We start from the raw sequence: 15815 nt of genomic DNA, 5'->3' as shown, positions 1-15815 counted from the left end.
AATGTAGTTTGTGTGTTTGACAATGTTTCGACAATCCAAAAAATCCGATTAAAGAAGAAATAGTCCAATTTTGACCAAATTTAACACTCTTATACAGCCTAACATCACAAGTGTATTTGATAAGTTTTATCACTGCACAAACTGAAGAGGCTAGTGTATTAAATCAACAGGGCACGTTCGAAATGAATGTTAGAGCAAAATTAAACCATGATACTCGACTTCTGCATTTTAAACTTTAATTCAAGCCATTATATAAAAAATTTATACACTCAATAGTAGGTTCTCTACAATGCAATGTAGACTATAATATATTGTGGACTAAGTCACTGTGGGAAGGTATTTGAAGCTTCCACCCGGTTCACCACAATGGGTCCACGACTAGAGCAAGCAATCAATCAATTTGATTGAAAAATAGGTGATTTCATCGATTTCCGGAGCAACGTCGGGTTTCCCTGCTAGTGACAGTAAAAATTGATTGCTAACTTTAGAATTACACAATTACAACGCTTATTCTGTTTATAACGGATATTTATAAAAATTTACGATTTAAACAGCGTGTGTTTGTTGAAAATGAAACTGCAGCACTAACCCTAAAGTTAGTTTAATCGTTTCCTCCAAAGGATGAAGTTCCATGGGAATATGAAATTCAAAAGCGGTCTGCAGTCGCATGTCTATCCCCGTGGGGAGAGATGACTGTGTCAGGTTTTTGCCACTCTTACAGGGGGGTGTCGACGTTCCCCTACATACAGCGCTTAGTATTCCCAAGTTGGTCACCCATCTGGTACTAACCAAGCTTAATGTTGTTTAACTTCGGTGTATCAACGTGATTATGCCGTATTATGTGTTTATTGGCATTCTTTTTTCTCATAATAATTCTATTAAAAATCAGTGCCTTCTTTTAGACTTAAATAATTAAACCCAAACGCTTAACTGTCCACGGTGTGTGTCTGTTATTGTTTTTGTAGTAAGATTTGATTCAATCGTTATCTTAGAAATGTGAATGGCACATTAGAAAAGAAAGATGTGAAATCGAAACGAATTTCTCCATGCCCCCCCCCCACCATATACACTTGGAATTTAATATAGACTGATCAATTCTAGTGTTTTAAGGCAGTTAACCAAAATTTTAGTACGGGAGATAAATTCAGTTCAGAATTGTTTTGGAGCATTTTTTCCATATTGGAAAAATAGTAAAAACTATTACTTACCCTACCGCTAATCCTATGTCTGAATGGTCAGCCACCCTAAAAACATTTTTTTAACCCCAGTTCTAGCCCGAAGGCCAAGGTACCCAAATTCTCCCTTCTGTTAGTAAGCCTATGTCTCAGTAGTAACTTACCCCCCCCAAAAAAATGTAAAATCCCGCGTAAATGTTAAAAAAATAAACTTTTGCGCCCCGCCCCCCCCCCTAAAAAAAAATAATGCATGTAAACGGAAATTACTTAACTGGCCTAAAATGCTAAAATGTCCCGGGAATGGGGATCATTTTAAGCTTAACCCATATACGAATCTTATCCCTTTTCCTTAATTTTAAAATAAGTGTTTTATCTTCAATTATTCAGGGTGTTCACACAATCCTCTTTATTAAAAAGTAAAATCTTATTTTTTTTTATTTTGCGAAGGTTGTTAATCTTCAATATATTTTGTTACACTGAAAATGTTTAATTTTTGCTTTTAAATTCATTGAATTCATTGAAATTAACCTCTTTTTGTATAAAATTTGTTCAAATTATATTTGTGTCATAAAAGTTTAAAATAGAAATGTGTTTGTTTCAAGAAGTAAACGTTAAAAAGATAAGAGAATGAACATAACTGCGTGTATGTGTGTGTGGGGGGGGGGAGAAAGACGTAATTTGATGAAGTAAAAGTTACATATCTCCCTCCCCATCGTGAATGTTTGAAGTATAGCAAAAATTAACATTTTCACAGAGGAGAAGAGAAATAAAACAAAATAAGACAAAACAGTAAGAAACAGAAGGAAACATGAGTTGGAACAATTACACTGAGAACATTGCCAGGGCCGCTGCGAAGAAGGTGGGTTCTTTCTACCGTGCTAGAAAGCTACTAACACCCGAAAGTATCCTGTACATCTATAAGGCCACCATTCGCCCATGTATGGAGTATTGTTGTCATATTTGGGCTGGTGCATCTGCCACTAGTCTCTCGCTCCTAGACAAGGTTCAAAAGAGAGTCGCCAATCTGATAGGTCCTGAACTGTCAGCAAAACTTCAGCCTCTGTCCCATCAACGAAATGTTGCCTCCCTCTGCCTGTTCTACAAGTACTTTAACGGAGAATGCTCTGACGAACTGCAAGCACTTGTGCTCCCACGACGTAAATACCCCCGACAAACCCGGCAAGCAGCTAAATCCCACCCCTTCACAGTAGAGATTCCTAGATGCAAGAGAGCCTTCTATTCCAGTAGTTTCTTCCCCAGAACAGCTAGACTTTGGAATTCCCTTCCGGGTCCCTGTTCCCCGACTGCACTGACATGCAGGTTCAAGTGCAACGTGAACCGGCATCTTGCTGCCCAACTTCCTACACAGTACCCCTGATGCTTATGTCCCCGATAGTAGCCCCTTACAACAAAGTGGCAATGTGCCTTGTTTGGGGTGAAAATGTAATAAAAAAAAAAAAAAAGAGAGACAGAAAACAGTAAAAAAAAGACAAAGATAAAACAAAAACGAAAAATAAAAAGGAGCCAAAACAGAAATCAGACTTTTTATTTAAAAAAAAAAAGGTGCTAGTGCACTTACTGATGCGCAGTATTTTTTAAATCATATTTGCTACTTTAAGTTTTATGATATGTTTTTTTATTCAATTATAAGGTTAAAGTATAGAATAGTTACAAAACACTCTCCCCTTCCATGTTAAGAATGGCTTTTTAAATAATAACGTTGTTATTTCAGCACGGATCAATAAGTACACTAGTACCAAAAAAAAAATATATATATATATTTTATTATTAAAGAAACATCTCTGGTGTGCAGCCTGTAAAACCCCAAAACTTGTGAGAAATTTAATCTCACATAATTTAGGATTACTGGCAGCGAGATATTAACACAACAAATGAAAGGCAAACTTACCCGGTATGATAAAAATCAGTCATCTTCTGGGTTGCAAAACCGTTGCGTCATTTTGCATCTCGGCTGAGTCTGGTAAGTGCTACTTCGCAAAAAGTGTTAGTTAAATCTCTACTGAGTAGAGTTTGAATGTTCTTGGTAAATGGATCCATTTAATTATGATTCCAAAGGAAAGGGGTCGGTTAGTTCCGCCGAAGAGTTAATTACAATATCAACATATTTAGCTTTCATGCAATTTCTAACAGACCATAATTTTTTTTTTTTTTTCAAGTTGTGAAACGTTCGTAAAACGGAAAAATACCAGCATTTGCCGAAATAAAATTTCGTGTTGCAGTTTTGGCTTCGAACATATTCAATACGTATTGTATTTTATTTTTCAAATTTCACTCAGCGCTTCTAACGGATATAAACAACAACAAAACAAAAATACCCGAAATAAATAAATGTTTATGATTGTGAATGGACGTTTTTTTTTCTTTGGTCAGTGGAATTCAACCAATGTATATACACTGAAACCGGAAGCACAACTTCATTTGTAATCTATAACAATTTGGCTGATATAATAAGGGATATATACCTTAAAAATACATTTTTATATAAATGCAGACGTATCTATGCATTCGTATAGATGTGTAGATAAAGACATAGGCTATACGTGAGTACATACACGCACAACTGCGGTATATTTTTATTCTTTATTTTTTTAAATAGGCATTTTTTTTTTTGAATGGGCATTAATTTGTTTTGGGGTTTCTCGTTTTCGACTTGTAGCGAGGCTCTTGTTGGCCGTTTTTTTGTTTTTTTTGGCGGGGATGGGGCAATACATTTTTTCTTTCTTTTTTTTATTTTCTTGCTTGGTGTTTTTCGACGTGATCTGTTTGTCGAGATGGATGTTGTGCGTTGTCCAGTCCGATGGGTGGGTGCTCGATCGGGAGCGCATGTGTGGAGCTTGGTGGAGGTCCACTTTTTGGAGGCACTGGAGGGTGAGATTCGGGGCATGACAGTTGAAGGATCGGACGCGTGCTTTTTTGTTTTTTTTTATGAATATTCATTTATTTAAACAGTGGATTTCCATTAATTTCTAAAAAGTGGATTTCTGCTAACTTCTGCAAGTGTGCGCCTGGTCAGACATCTGAGCTCAACATCTGTCTTCGGCAGAGGGACTGTGCCGAAAGGTATCATGGCGGGTAAGAGAGGGGAGAAATGGTGTGGGGCATTATTAGTACCAATGGTCCAGGGCCTATAGTTCGCTTGCAAGGTCGAATTAATTCGACCAAGTACATTAATATGTTGACTGAGCATTTTCTACCCTACTTTTATCGGAATTTAGATGATAAACCCATCTTCATGCAGGATAATTCTCCCATTCACACAACTGGCTATGTCAAGAGGTTCCTGGAAGAGCATGGTATTCCGTGTTTGGATTGGCCTGCACAATCTCCAGACCTCAATCCTATTGAAAACGTATGGCATTACATCAAGCAACAGCTATGCAATGATAAAATTTCAAATTTGGAAGAACTTTGGACAAAAATTAAAGAAAAGTGGGATGCCCTTTCTCCAGAGTATTGCTGCAGTCTAATTCAAGGAATTCCCAAAAGATTGCAGGCTGTCAAATTGCAGAAGGGCTATGCTACTAAATATTTACTAATTCATTGTGTTTCTGTTGTATTTGTGTTTCATTAATGTCCTAAAGTTACATTTAAATAACAATTTTACATTGTGCGGACTTTCTTTTAGTCTCCTCAATTTGAAGTTATTTTTTTAAATTGACGTGAACACTAGAATATTTCAATTAAAAGTCAAACATGAACAGGTAAAATTATAAAAGAATAAAAGACCGATCAAATGAGGTATAGTTTGTTTAAACAGTTGCATTCAATTTAGCTTAAATTTGAAGTTTTTGAAAAATTTACAAGTGCGGACTTTCTTTTTGCCGTGTGTGTATATATATATATATATTTATATATATGTGTGTGTGTGTGTGTGTGTGTGTGTGTGTGTGTGTGTGTGTGATAATTGAAAATATTAATATGTTTCCTTTTCGTTTTCTAGATGGAAGATTTTCATGTTTATGTGGTTCCATCAAATATTTGGAGGGAAAAGTACAACAATATGCAGAATCAAGATGTCACTGAAAGTATATCTTTGGGATTTATTCGGTAAGAGTTGATCAACATGTTTTTTTTACTTGTATATTGTGTGTCTATAACATTATTCTTTTGCTTAAACTAGCTCGTTACAGATGAAATAATTTATGCTTTAGTGTATGCATGAAAATATTTGTTTTAATGAATATAAAAATAGAAATTATTATATTTTTGAAAGCCTTGACAATGAGCATTCATTTTTTTTTGAAAACCGTGAAAATGTGCATTAAATATTTTTCTAAAGTCTTGACAATGTACATTAAATATTTTTGAAAGCCTTGATAATGTGCATTAAATTATTTTTAAAAACTTTGACAATGCATATTAATTTTTTCAAAGCCTTGACAATATGCATTAAATGATTTTTTTTTTAAATATGCTCAGATACGAGCAGTTTTTATATATTTCTGATATTTCGAAAGAAATCTCTCCTTCAAGGGAGAATTAGAAATTGCAGGTGGATACCATTTTTAAAAAAAATTTTTACTTCTTGTTTTTATGTTTTTATTAAAGTTCTGTGTAGATCATTAATTCGGCACTTAAGAAAGTTGAATTTTGCACGTTTTTCCGATTCTTAATAATAATTCTTTAAACACTGCAAACATAACTTGCCTTGGTGTACAGTTAGGAAAATGTTAAACAATGGATCAAAGCATTGTGTGTAGAACATAAATGATTACATTTTCGAAAATCTTAACAAAACGCATGTTAAAAGTCAAACAAAATAACCGATGTCAACTCAAATGTGTCCTTTTGGTATTTGCTGATTTTGGGGTGTCTCAAGTCTAATTAATCCGTTAAACATTGCAAAAATATTAGACACTTGAACATATCTGGAGTGATCTTGTTGACTTTGACGTTCTCACATTTCTTATTAACCATGCTTGCAAATGTAGTATAATCTTATGTATTATTTTTGATCAGATTATGACATTGCATGTTGAAAAGTGAACTGCTTCCGCCAAATATCTTTCTCAATAGCAAACAATTTTCCTGAAACTAAATTTCTTCTGAATTTGGAGATAACGTGTAATTAGCATACGTTTCATGTTCAATGGCTCTAAGTAATAGCGAAATATTTTTCTTGTCTAATATGTGGAACGATTTTAGAAGATATTCTGATCTCTTTAAAAATATGTTGCAAATGTGAACCCTTCTTATGGTGTACCTAAACTTTACAATGAACTTAATTTCGGAATCTTGATAAACAATGATACGAGGTGCCTTTAATAAGTTTCCAGACTTTTTTTAGTATGGGTACTTTTATTGATAGTACACACATGAAACTCTAGTCCTCTTCGAAGTAATCTCATCCGGCTGCAATGCACTTGTTGTACCATTCCAACTTCTGGAAGGCTCCAGGGAATTCCTTTTGTGTGAGCGTGTCAATGCCCCTCGTCACAGCTTCTTTAATCTCCTCAATGGTTTCATAACAACAGCCTCTAAGATTTTCCTTGATCTTAGGGAATAACCAAAAGTCACAGGAAGCAAGGTTTGCACTATAAGGAGGATGAGGAACTGTCTTGATGTCCATCTTTGTCAAATAGTCTGTCTTTCTTTTTGAGCACCCTTGGGACAAACTTTGCGCAAATCTTTTGCATTTTCAGTTCCTTGCGAATAATTGTATGTACAGTTCTCACAGTGACATCAAACTGTGTACTTATTGTCTCTATAAACATACGGCGGTTCTTAGATATGAAATTCTTTATTTGGCCAATCAACTCTGGTGTTCTGACTTCCATGCTCCTCTCACACCTTTCATCATCCCTCACAGACTCCCTGTTTTCCTTAAATCTCTTATGCCACTCAAAAACTGATGTTCAATTCATGCAAGATGCCCCAAAAGCAGTCTAAAGCATTCCATATGTTTCTGTGGCATTTTTTCCAACTTTAAGACAGAATTTTATTGCATATCATTCTTCTAAATTGTTCTCAGATCCAGATTGTATTTTTGAAATTCACCAGTTGTGACAATCAGGCTTTAGTAGGGTGTATTCTAATTTCTGCTAGCTGCATATTTGAACCTGAAATCAGAAAATTGGTCCGTCATCTCTTTACATCTATAGCAATAACATACTGAATTTTCAAGCGTCTACAAACAATTTTAAATGCATGTGCAAAAAGTCTGGAAACTTATTGAACGCACCTTGTATTTAGCGCATTCTTTTTCTCTTCAAAATTCGTCTGAGAATTTCAAACAAAATTCTATTATCGTTCAATGTTTTTTAAATTCCGTGACTTGATTATGCTGTATCTTATCCTTTCCATGATCCATCCATCCATCCATCCATAGCCTTTGAGTCCCTGGAGGGGCATAGGCCACCTACAACGTTTTGTCGATGTTTTTGTAGCGAGGAGTTCTTTTTACAGGGTGAGGGTTCTGGCCCCACGCCCAACCTTCCTAGAAGGTACATACAGCATCTAGCCTTCGCAAATGGTCACCCATCTGGTACTGGCCAGGCTCAACGTTGCTTAACTTTGGTGGTTTGGCGAGAACCGGTGTGTCAACGTGATTGTGCCGTACTTATCCTTTCCATGAGCCGTGGTTAAAATGATTTGGCAAAGGACCGGTTCAGTTCTCGCTTACCAAAGTTGGATAAATGCTGAAAAAAGTGTGTACAAAAGATACACAAGACATAGATAAAGGATAATGTTTGTATTAAATTAAATAATAATGCAAAAAATGTCTTGGCAAAACTAATTTGCAACTTTAAGAAGTCCAACTACTAGGGTCGTTCCAAAAGAAAACGCTCTTATTCTTTTTTAATTTAAAAAGTTAAAGAGCTACGAAAACGGAAATGGTACCATTAAAATGGGCGAATTTTTGTGCTCTAAAATTTATTTTCTACATAGTCATCACCATTTTCAATGCACTTTTGCCAGTGATGGACAATGGCTTTGCATGGGCGTTCAGAGGGTACTTTGTCATATGAAGGCCATTCTAAAAGTAAAGCCTCCTATTTTTAAACTAAAAAGTTGAAGAGCTACAAAGACGGGAATGCTACTATTAAAACCATCGACCTTTTGTGTTCCAAAATTTTTTTTTTTTTACATAATCACAACCATTCTCAAAGCACTTTTGCCAACAATAAACGATGGCTGTGCATTGGCATCTGGAGCACGCTTTATTATATAAGAGTCATTAAAAAAATAAAGCCTCCTATTTTTTTAAATTAACAAAGTCGAAGAGCTACGAAGATGGGAGTAGTATAATTACAACAAGCAACCTTTTGTGTACCAAAATTTATTTTTCTACATAGCCATTACCGTTCTCAATGCACTTTTACCAGGAATTAAATGACACATCTCATCTTCTGGTGCATGTCTATGGCAGGGGGTTGCTTTCTTAGAGTCTGACACCGTCAATATCTGCAACAAAGAAATGAAACTTTTAGGTCATGAATGCGTATGTTCAGTCAACATAATGCAGTTTTTAATCGCCTGATCCATCTGGGCAGAATAAAAATAGGAGGCATTACTTTTGGAATGTCCCTTGTATAAATGAAAACAAGCTTTTTTAATGCTTAAGAAAATATACGGTCCTCTGAATGTCAGATTCACATAGTTTCATTCAAATAAGGAAGAAATTTCTTTACTTGTTGACTAGTTGTGATCCCATTCAAAAAACAGGAAAAAAATTTTTTTTTTTGCATTCAGTCTGCCAAAATTAGGTGTCTGTTGATTGAATCTAATAGAAGAGAATTATTTTATTAGAGAAAGAGAAGTTGTAAAGTGTTGAGACATTATGTTGAACAAAGATGGCAGCAGTAAATCAAATCGGAGAAGAATCAATGCAGTCACGATCTTGAGTGTTAAGTAATTCCTAGTAACAAAGATGGCGGCAAAAAATCAATGCAGTCATGATTCAGTCGTTTCGAGACAGAGGCCGATGGCGAACTGATTGAATCTAAAATTTGATATTTTTTATAATATTTGAAGCTTCTGATTGATTGATTGTTATAACCGTGGTTATAAAAACGATCGTCGAAATCATTGGAGTCATATCCTCATTAGAAGTCAAAACCATTTTAACAGAAGTAAACTCTTTTTGATATGGTTTAGCTTTGCGCATGCATACTCGAACCTGGACTGATAACTGTGTGGGTAAGATCAAAGTGTAGTATCTGTTCTGATCCTACACTTCAATTTTTTGTTCTCGGTTAGTCGAGGAGAAATCTCCCAGAACGGAGACAATTTTTATTTTTGTTCCTTTTTTTCTACATTAAAAAACGACTCTGGTGTCTATCTCTTCCCCCGTGAGAAGGCAAAGAAATAGGAACTGTGTGAGTATTACGATACACCGGAACAGAAGCAAGATTAATATGCATAGATGCATGTTGGTCTAAAAAAGACGATTGAAGATCAGTTTATGTTTTGATCGCCTCCTGATAAGGTGTTAACATGTGCTAACCTTTTCACTACAAAAAGGCTTGCTAGAATGGAACTCCAGGATTCAGCATTCGTTTAGTAACTATATTGTTTTCTTTGTTGATTTAAAAATTCCAACATAAAGTTTTTCAAGACATCTATATTTTTTCACTTGGTTTATTTTCTTTGCATGTTCGTTATTTTGTTAATATTGTACTAGCGGAACCTGTGGAAATTCCATTGCAGACTCTTTCATATGTAATATATTGATGTTGGCATTCTGTGGATGTTCAGTGTAAATGGAGACACTGATATTATTGTAGCTTTTTTGTTAAAACTGCAAAAGTATATATCTAAGCTAGCAATGATGCCCGATATAGCCCATTCGTAAAATATGCTTAAATGTGATATTTTAACTCATGCAGATTTCGTATATATTATTATATAGTCAATTTTTTATCGATTTTTATATATTCTAAAGTTGTGATTTCAAAAATAAAAATATATCCATATGACTTGGGTGCATCAGTTTGAATCAAAACCGAAACCAAAACTTATAAAGAAAAAAAAAATATGTATATATATTTATAACATGAGTTCCTTCAGTGATAATCGAAATTGAAACCAAAACTTATGAAGAATTCTTGGTTAAATTATTTATTACAAGGAATAGAAGGTCATAACAATAAAATGACAGTCACTCGGAAGAAAAAAGATGTAAACGTGACATAAAATAGCACATATGCTATCGTATTGATATATAGACTAGTGGGACCTGTAGAAATTCCCAAAAGACTCTTCATATGTAATATATTGATGTTGGCATTCTGTAGATGTTCAGCGTAAATGGAGATGCTCTGATATATATATATATATATATATATATATATATATATATATATATATATATATATATATATATATGACTTGGGTGCATCAGCATGAATCGAAACTGAAACCAAACCTTATGAAATATGTACACTACGTATCAAATTATTAACAAGTTTACATTTTTTAAATATTTAAGGAACGAGTGAATAAAAATCCATGAAACTTTGAGAAAGTGCTTACGATACTATTCAGCTACTCCAGTCAGAAAATAAAAGTATTTAAAGCAGTATTAGCGAAATTATGTTAGAAGAAAGGAATATCTGTTGATTTCACTGTGTCAAGTTATTAACGAGGTTGAGAAGAAAACACAATATGCCCATAACTTGTTTCTTGAAATAATTTTCAAACAGTAAATGAACTAGGAAAAATGCATAGAACACAATAACTACACAGCAATTTCTACGTTGACATAATTAGTAGGGGATATGCGATCCTTTTTTATGAATGACTTTTAAAAGATATTAGTCCACAAAATTAGTCAAATTTGTGATTTCGTCAACAGTTATTCCTCGCGATACCTCTTGAAGAGCATTCCACAACTCATCTTTGCTCTTAATTGCATAGAGGCGTCGCTTCATGATACTCTAAAGGTTCTCAATTGGGTTAAAATCTGGTGAATTCGCAGGCCACTCCATCTTCCGTAGTCCAGAGAACCCCAGTTGTTGCAAATACTCTTTGCTTTTGTTTGCTGCATGTGAGGGAGCATTATCCTGCATAAAAATAATGGTTCTTCTGAACATCAACCTTTGCTTCTTCAGCCATGGTTCAAAGTGTTCCTTCAGAAAAGCTATGTAAGCATTTGACGTCATTTTTACGCCCTCTTCATGGAGGCTTTGTCACAAGCTTAACAAACTTTGCTACTTCTTTCAGAAGGCGACATCGAGTACTTTTTAGACATTCTTCAATCCGGCTTGGTCAAAGACTTCTTGACTTGTCTGTCCAGGGTTCTTAACAACTTCACTTTAATTTGGAGTAGAGAACGGCGTGAAACAACTGTAGATTTATCTTTATCAGTTCTCTTACGTACATTTCTAGGGTACTTGACAAAGTTCTTCACAGTTTGATGGCACCTTCCTATCATTTTCGATATTTCGAGGGTAGTTTTACCTTTTGCTAGCTGTTCTGTAATAGTACTCTTTTCAGAACTACTCAAACCACCTTTACGACCCATATTATTGACGAAACAAACAGCCTTGTTAATAATTTGACACCCCTCAAATATCGTGGATTCAGCAATTACGATGGCAAGTTGTTTACAGTGCACGGAACAGTACGAAAATTTAACAGTATACGCAGCATTGCCAACGTTTCCAAAGCTTTTGATACGAAACTACCTGTAAATTTCTGAAACTGGCAAAAAATGTTATCTCGTTAATAATTTGACACGCAGTGTATATATATATATATAACATAAGTTCCTTCAGCTATAATCGAAACTGAAACTAAAACTTATGAAGAATTCTTGATAAAATTATTTATAAAAATAGATTACTGGAGTGTAATCAGTTGTAATGGAAACCGAAACCAAAACTTAGGAAGAATTTTGGTAAAATTATTTATAAAAAAAATAGATGATTTAAGTGCCATCAGCTATAATTAAAACCAAAACCAAAACTTATGAAGAATTCTTGGTAAAATTATTTATAGAAAATAAATGACTTGAGTGCCATCAGCTATAATCGAAACTGAAATCAAAACTTATGAAGAATTGTTAGTAAAATTATTTATTACAAGAAATGAAAGTCCATAACAATTAAACGACAGTAACTCAGATGTAAGCGTGACACACAAAATAAATAACACACACGCTATCCTATTAATGTATAGATAAGTCAATGCAAAATTATTTGCTGTGATAACTTTATCACTGCAACAAAGCAAATTTATATAAACTCTAAATGTTACATACAAACGGAAGATGTTCTCGGCCATTAGTTTGTGGTGATTACTGGAGACTGTCAAGAATGTTTGCTTTCGCCATTACTTTTAGTCATAACCATTGATTCGCTATTTAAAAAGGCAACCAAGGGTCAAGGTATAACGTGGATTAATGAGCGTAAACTCTCTGACCTAGACTTTGCAAACGGTATTGCTGCACTAGCAGTGAATAACATTGATCTACATAGCATTGCCAACAAGTCCCAAGCTGAAGCAGAGAGTATTGGTTGGTAATAAAACTCAAAGCATGCTCTCTGGAACATCTCAGCCACCTACAAACGTTTTTATCCACCAAAATGAAATAGCTATAGTCGACAACTTTTTTTTTACAAGGGATTTGCCACTTATCAAGGCTCGAAGACCATTCAAGGATAAGATTTAATGAATTTAAGGTGGTCGTTTACTAATTATCAATGGTGTATATTGGGTAGAATTTGATTATTTAAGGGGACGGCTCAACAAGAACTTGTTTACATTGGACTTGAAGGCTACTATATTGTAGTCAGTGGGGAAGCAGGCCAGTGAAAGAGTGTTACTTAAAGAGCTCCATAAACAAGGAAGGCAGTATAGACTATGAGTTGCAGTGCAGAATAGATAAGGTCCCAGCACCATTTAACCAGGTCTGCAAAATCTGAAGAAACAAAAACCTCATCCTCAGATCTAAATTAAGATTTTTTAAAGACAACATCTTGCCCATATTACTATATGGAAGTAAAACTTGGCGTCTCAAAATCAGCCAAAAGTGAAAATTAGATTTCAAGTGCCTTAAAAAGATTCAAAGGATAAAATGGAGCGATTGAACTACCAAGCAAAAAGTCAGAGACTGCACTAACAAGCAGATAGTATCATTAATAATCTACAAACGATGTATAGTCTGGAGTGGACATACCATAAGATTGGTTCCAGAGAGAATCGGAAAATAAGTGCTCCGATGAAAAAAGGAGAGGAAGACCAAAAAGAACTGGAAACAAACAATTAAGAACGATTTGATTGCAACGAGAAGTTGGAGAGATGCTGTGGATTTGGCTTTAGATAAAGAATGATGGTATTCTTTGACTGCTAATCTCTTACAAGATGCAGGAGTTCTAAGTCTAAGGAAGTCAATATAAATTTCCTCATTGCTAATCTCTTGTATTGAATTCGGTTAAAAACACACGAATACAAGGTTGGAAATAAACTATATATATATATATATATATATATATATATATATATATATATATATATATATATATAGGAGCAAATGGTTAATAAAACATGTTAAAAAGACACTTTGAAAAAGAGTTAAAAACATATTTAATTTGAAAAGGAAACACTAAATAAGTGGATAGTCCTTAATCCGCGGAGTTTCGAAGAAATGCTTTCCTTCTCATCAGAGGATAGGATTTAGCAAAATGCGAGATCGGATTTTGCTTGGAAGGAAAGTATTTCTTCGAAACACCACGGATTAAGGACAATCCACTTATTTAGTGTTTCCTTTTAAAATTAAATATGTTTTTAACTCTTTTTCAAAGTGTTTTTTAACATGTTTTATTAACTATTTGCTCTTATTATAAACTCTATCTCCTACTTGGTTTTATCGAGCTTTTACATCGGGTTGAGATTACTTTATAAATATTAATTCTTGAATATTTATAATATATTTTAGTTTTACCATCTTGGATCATTTTGGTAAATTTAATTGTAATTATTGTAATCACAACAACATACTTTTTATTGCACTTTTTCGGACTTGATTTATTCTGACAGTGAGGATTGTTTATCATTCCACAATAGAAACGCAGGTTAAGGTAATTATATTGCAAAACACTTTTTTCCTCTTTGATTTCCAGCAATTGATTTTTTTAACAATGCAAAATATTCTATCTGGAAAGTCAATACAAAAGCACCATTCCCGTTTTGCTATGGTTATATTGTATAAACCAACATTTAATACTTCATCAACTCAGACTATTGAATTTCTATTAATCACTTCTCTAGTGCCCATGATGAAAGTGAAAGAAAGAAAAGAAAGGGTATTGTTTGACATTATTGATTAGATTTATTTAATTAGCTCACGTATGGGAAACCTTATTTTCTTTCTATTTATACAGACGATTGTCTGCAACATGATTAGTCATCAGTCGCATCACTTAAAATAATTGAAGTTAATTTTTCGATAAATGTTAACTTCAACTATTTTAACTACGGAAGACCATATGCATAGTAAGATTCTTTAGAAATAGCAAAACTTTCTTTTTGGTGAAAAGATTTTTTCGATAAAAAATTTATGATTGGTATAATACATGATGCTCAAAAAGTCACTGAAGGGTTTTGAACTTAAATAGCTTCTTCATTTTTGATGATATCTTTCTATAATTTTAACACAATCTGAGTAAGATAGTGGGAAATTTAGAAACAAAAGATACAAAATTCAAAAAATCTTTATTAATGAAGAATAATGTCTTTTGAATAGTGCCTATTTTCAGCTTCGCGTATTATCTCTCGCTATGGCAATGTCAAATGGCCACCATGTTCCCCAAACGCAACTAACCCGACTTTTTCTTGTGAGAATATCTTAAAGAAAGAGTCTATGTTAATAAACCCAAACCCTGCAAGAATTGAAGGAAAACATCAGGAACCAAATAAAGGAGTTAAATCGCAATCCAGAGATTCTGCAATCTGTCATGAATATGTTTTGGAAAGAGCACAAATATGCGAAGGTGACAATGGGTAATATTTAAAAGTATTTTTCATAAATAAAGCTGGTTTGAATTTTCCAGTTTTTATTGTTTAATTTCGCAATGTCTTAGTCAGATTGTGTTAAAATTTCAGAAAGATATCATAAAAAAAAACATTTTTCATAGTGATCACTCTAATTTATATATTCTTTCAGAATTTAAAAAAATAGTTTGTATATTTTATTTAATTCATATAAAATCATAAATGTATATGACTTTAAAAATGAACGCAAAAATATTGCTTTAGTTTAAAGATGTAAATATATAATTTAAATGTTAATAAATATTTATATAAAAATATTTATTATAAATCCTCCCTCCATCCAATCCTTTGATTTAACCTCATAACATGTATTGAAGTAGGCCTTAAAGAAACCAGACAAGTCGTTTACGTATCAGAGAACACATCAGGGTTTTACTCGGCACTGAAAGACTTAGAGTTAATCCCTCGCGACTTCTCACACCAGAAATTGAAAGCTGACATGTCAACCTTGAATAACGGGATAGCACTATGTGGATATCCCCAAAGAGAAACGGAGAGAAGAATTGTTGCTTTCTGGGTCAGAATCTATTCTATCTAATGCTTCATATTGTTGGCAAGTTTTTGACTTTGAAGTACTATTTTTTAGCTATTTACATCAAATATCTTCATACCTTGTCTGGAGCG

General features: G+C 33.9%; 1 protein-coding gene across 2 annotated transcripts in view; it reads left to right on the top strand.

Moving 5' to 3' along the window:
* LOC145289986 (uncharacterized) overlaps positions 1–15815 on the top strand; it is a 188790-nt gene that overhangs the window by 84580 nt on the left and 88395 nt on the right. For both annotated transcript variants that reach the window (XM_080136453.1, XM_080136454.1), the window contains exon 2: positions 5137–5243. In XM_080136453.1, coding sequence (XP_079992579.1) covers positions 5137–5243 — 107 coding nt within the window. The remainder of the gene's footprint in view (positions 1–5136; positions 5244–15815) is intronic.

The sequence above is a fragment of the Euprymna scolopes genome, chromosome 2 (genome assembly GCF_053919585.1).
Source record: "Euprymna scolopes isolate OS-2025 chromosome 2, ASM5391958v1, whole genome shotgun sequence".
Taxonomy (NCBI): domain Eukaryota; kingdom Metazoa; phylum Mollusca; class Cephalopoda; order Sepiida; family Sepiolidae; genus Euprymna; species Euprymna scolopes.
The sequence above is the reverse complement of the archived record's forward strand: the minus strand, read 5'-3'. Positions and strand labels throughout refer to the sequence as shown.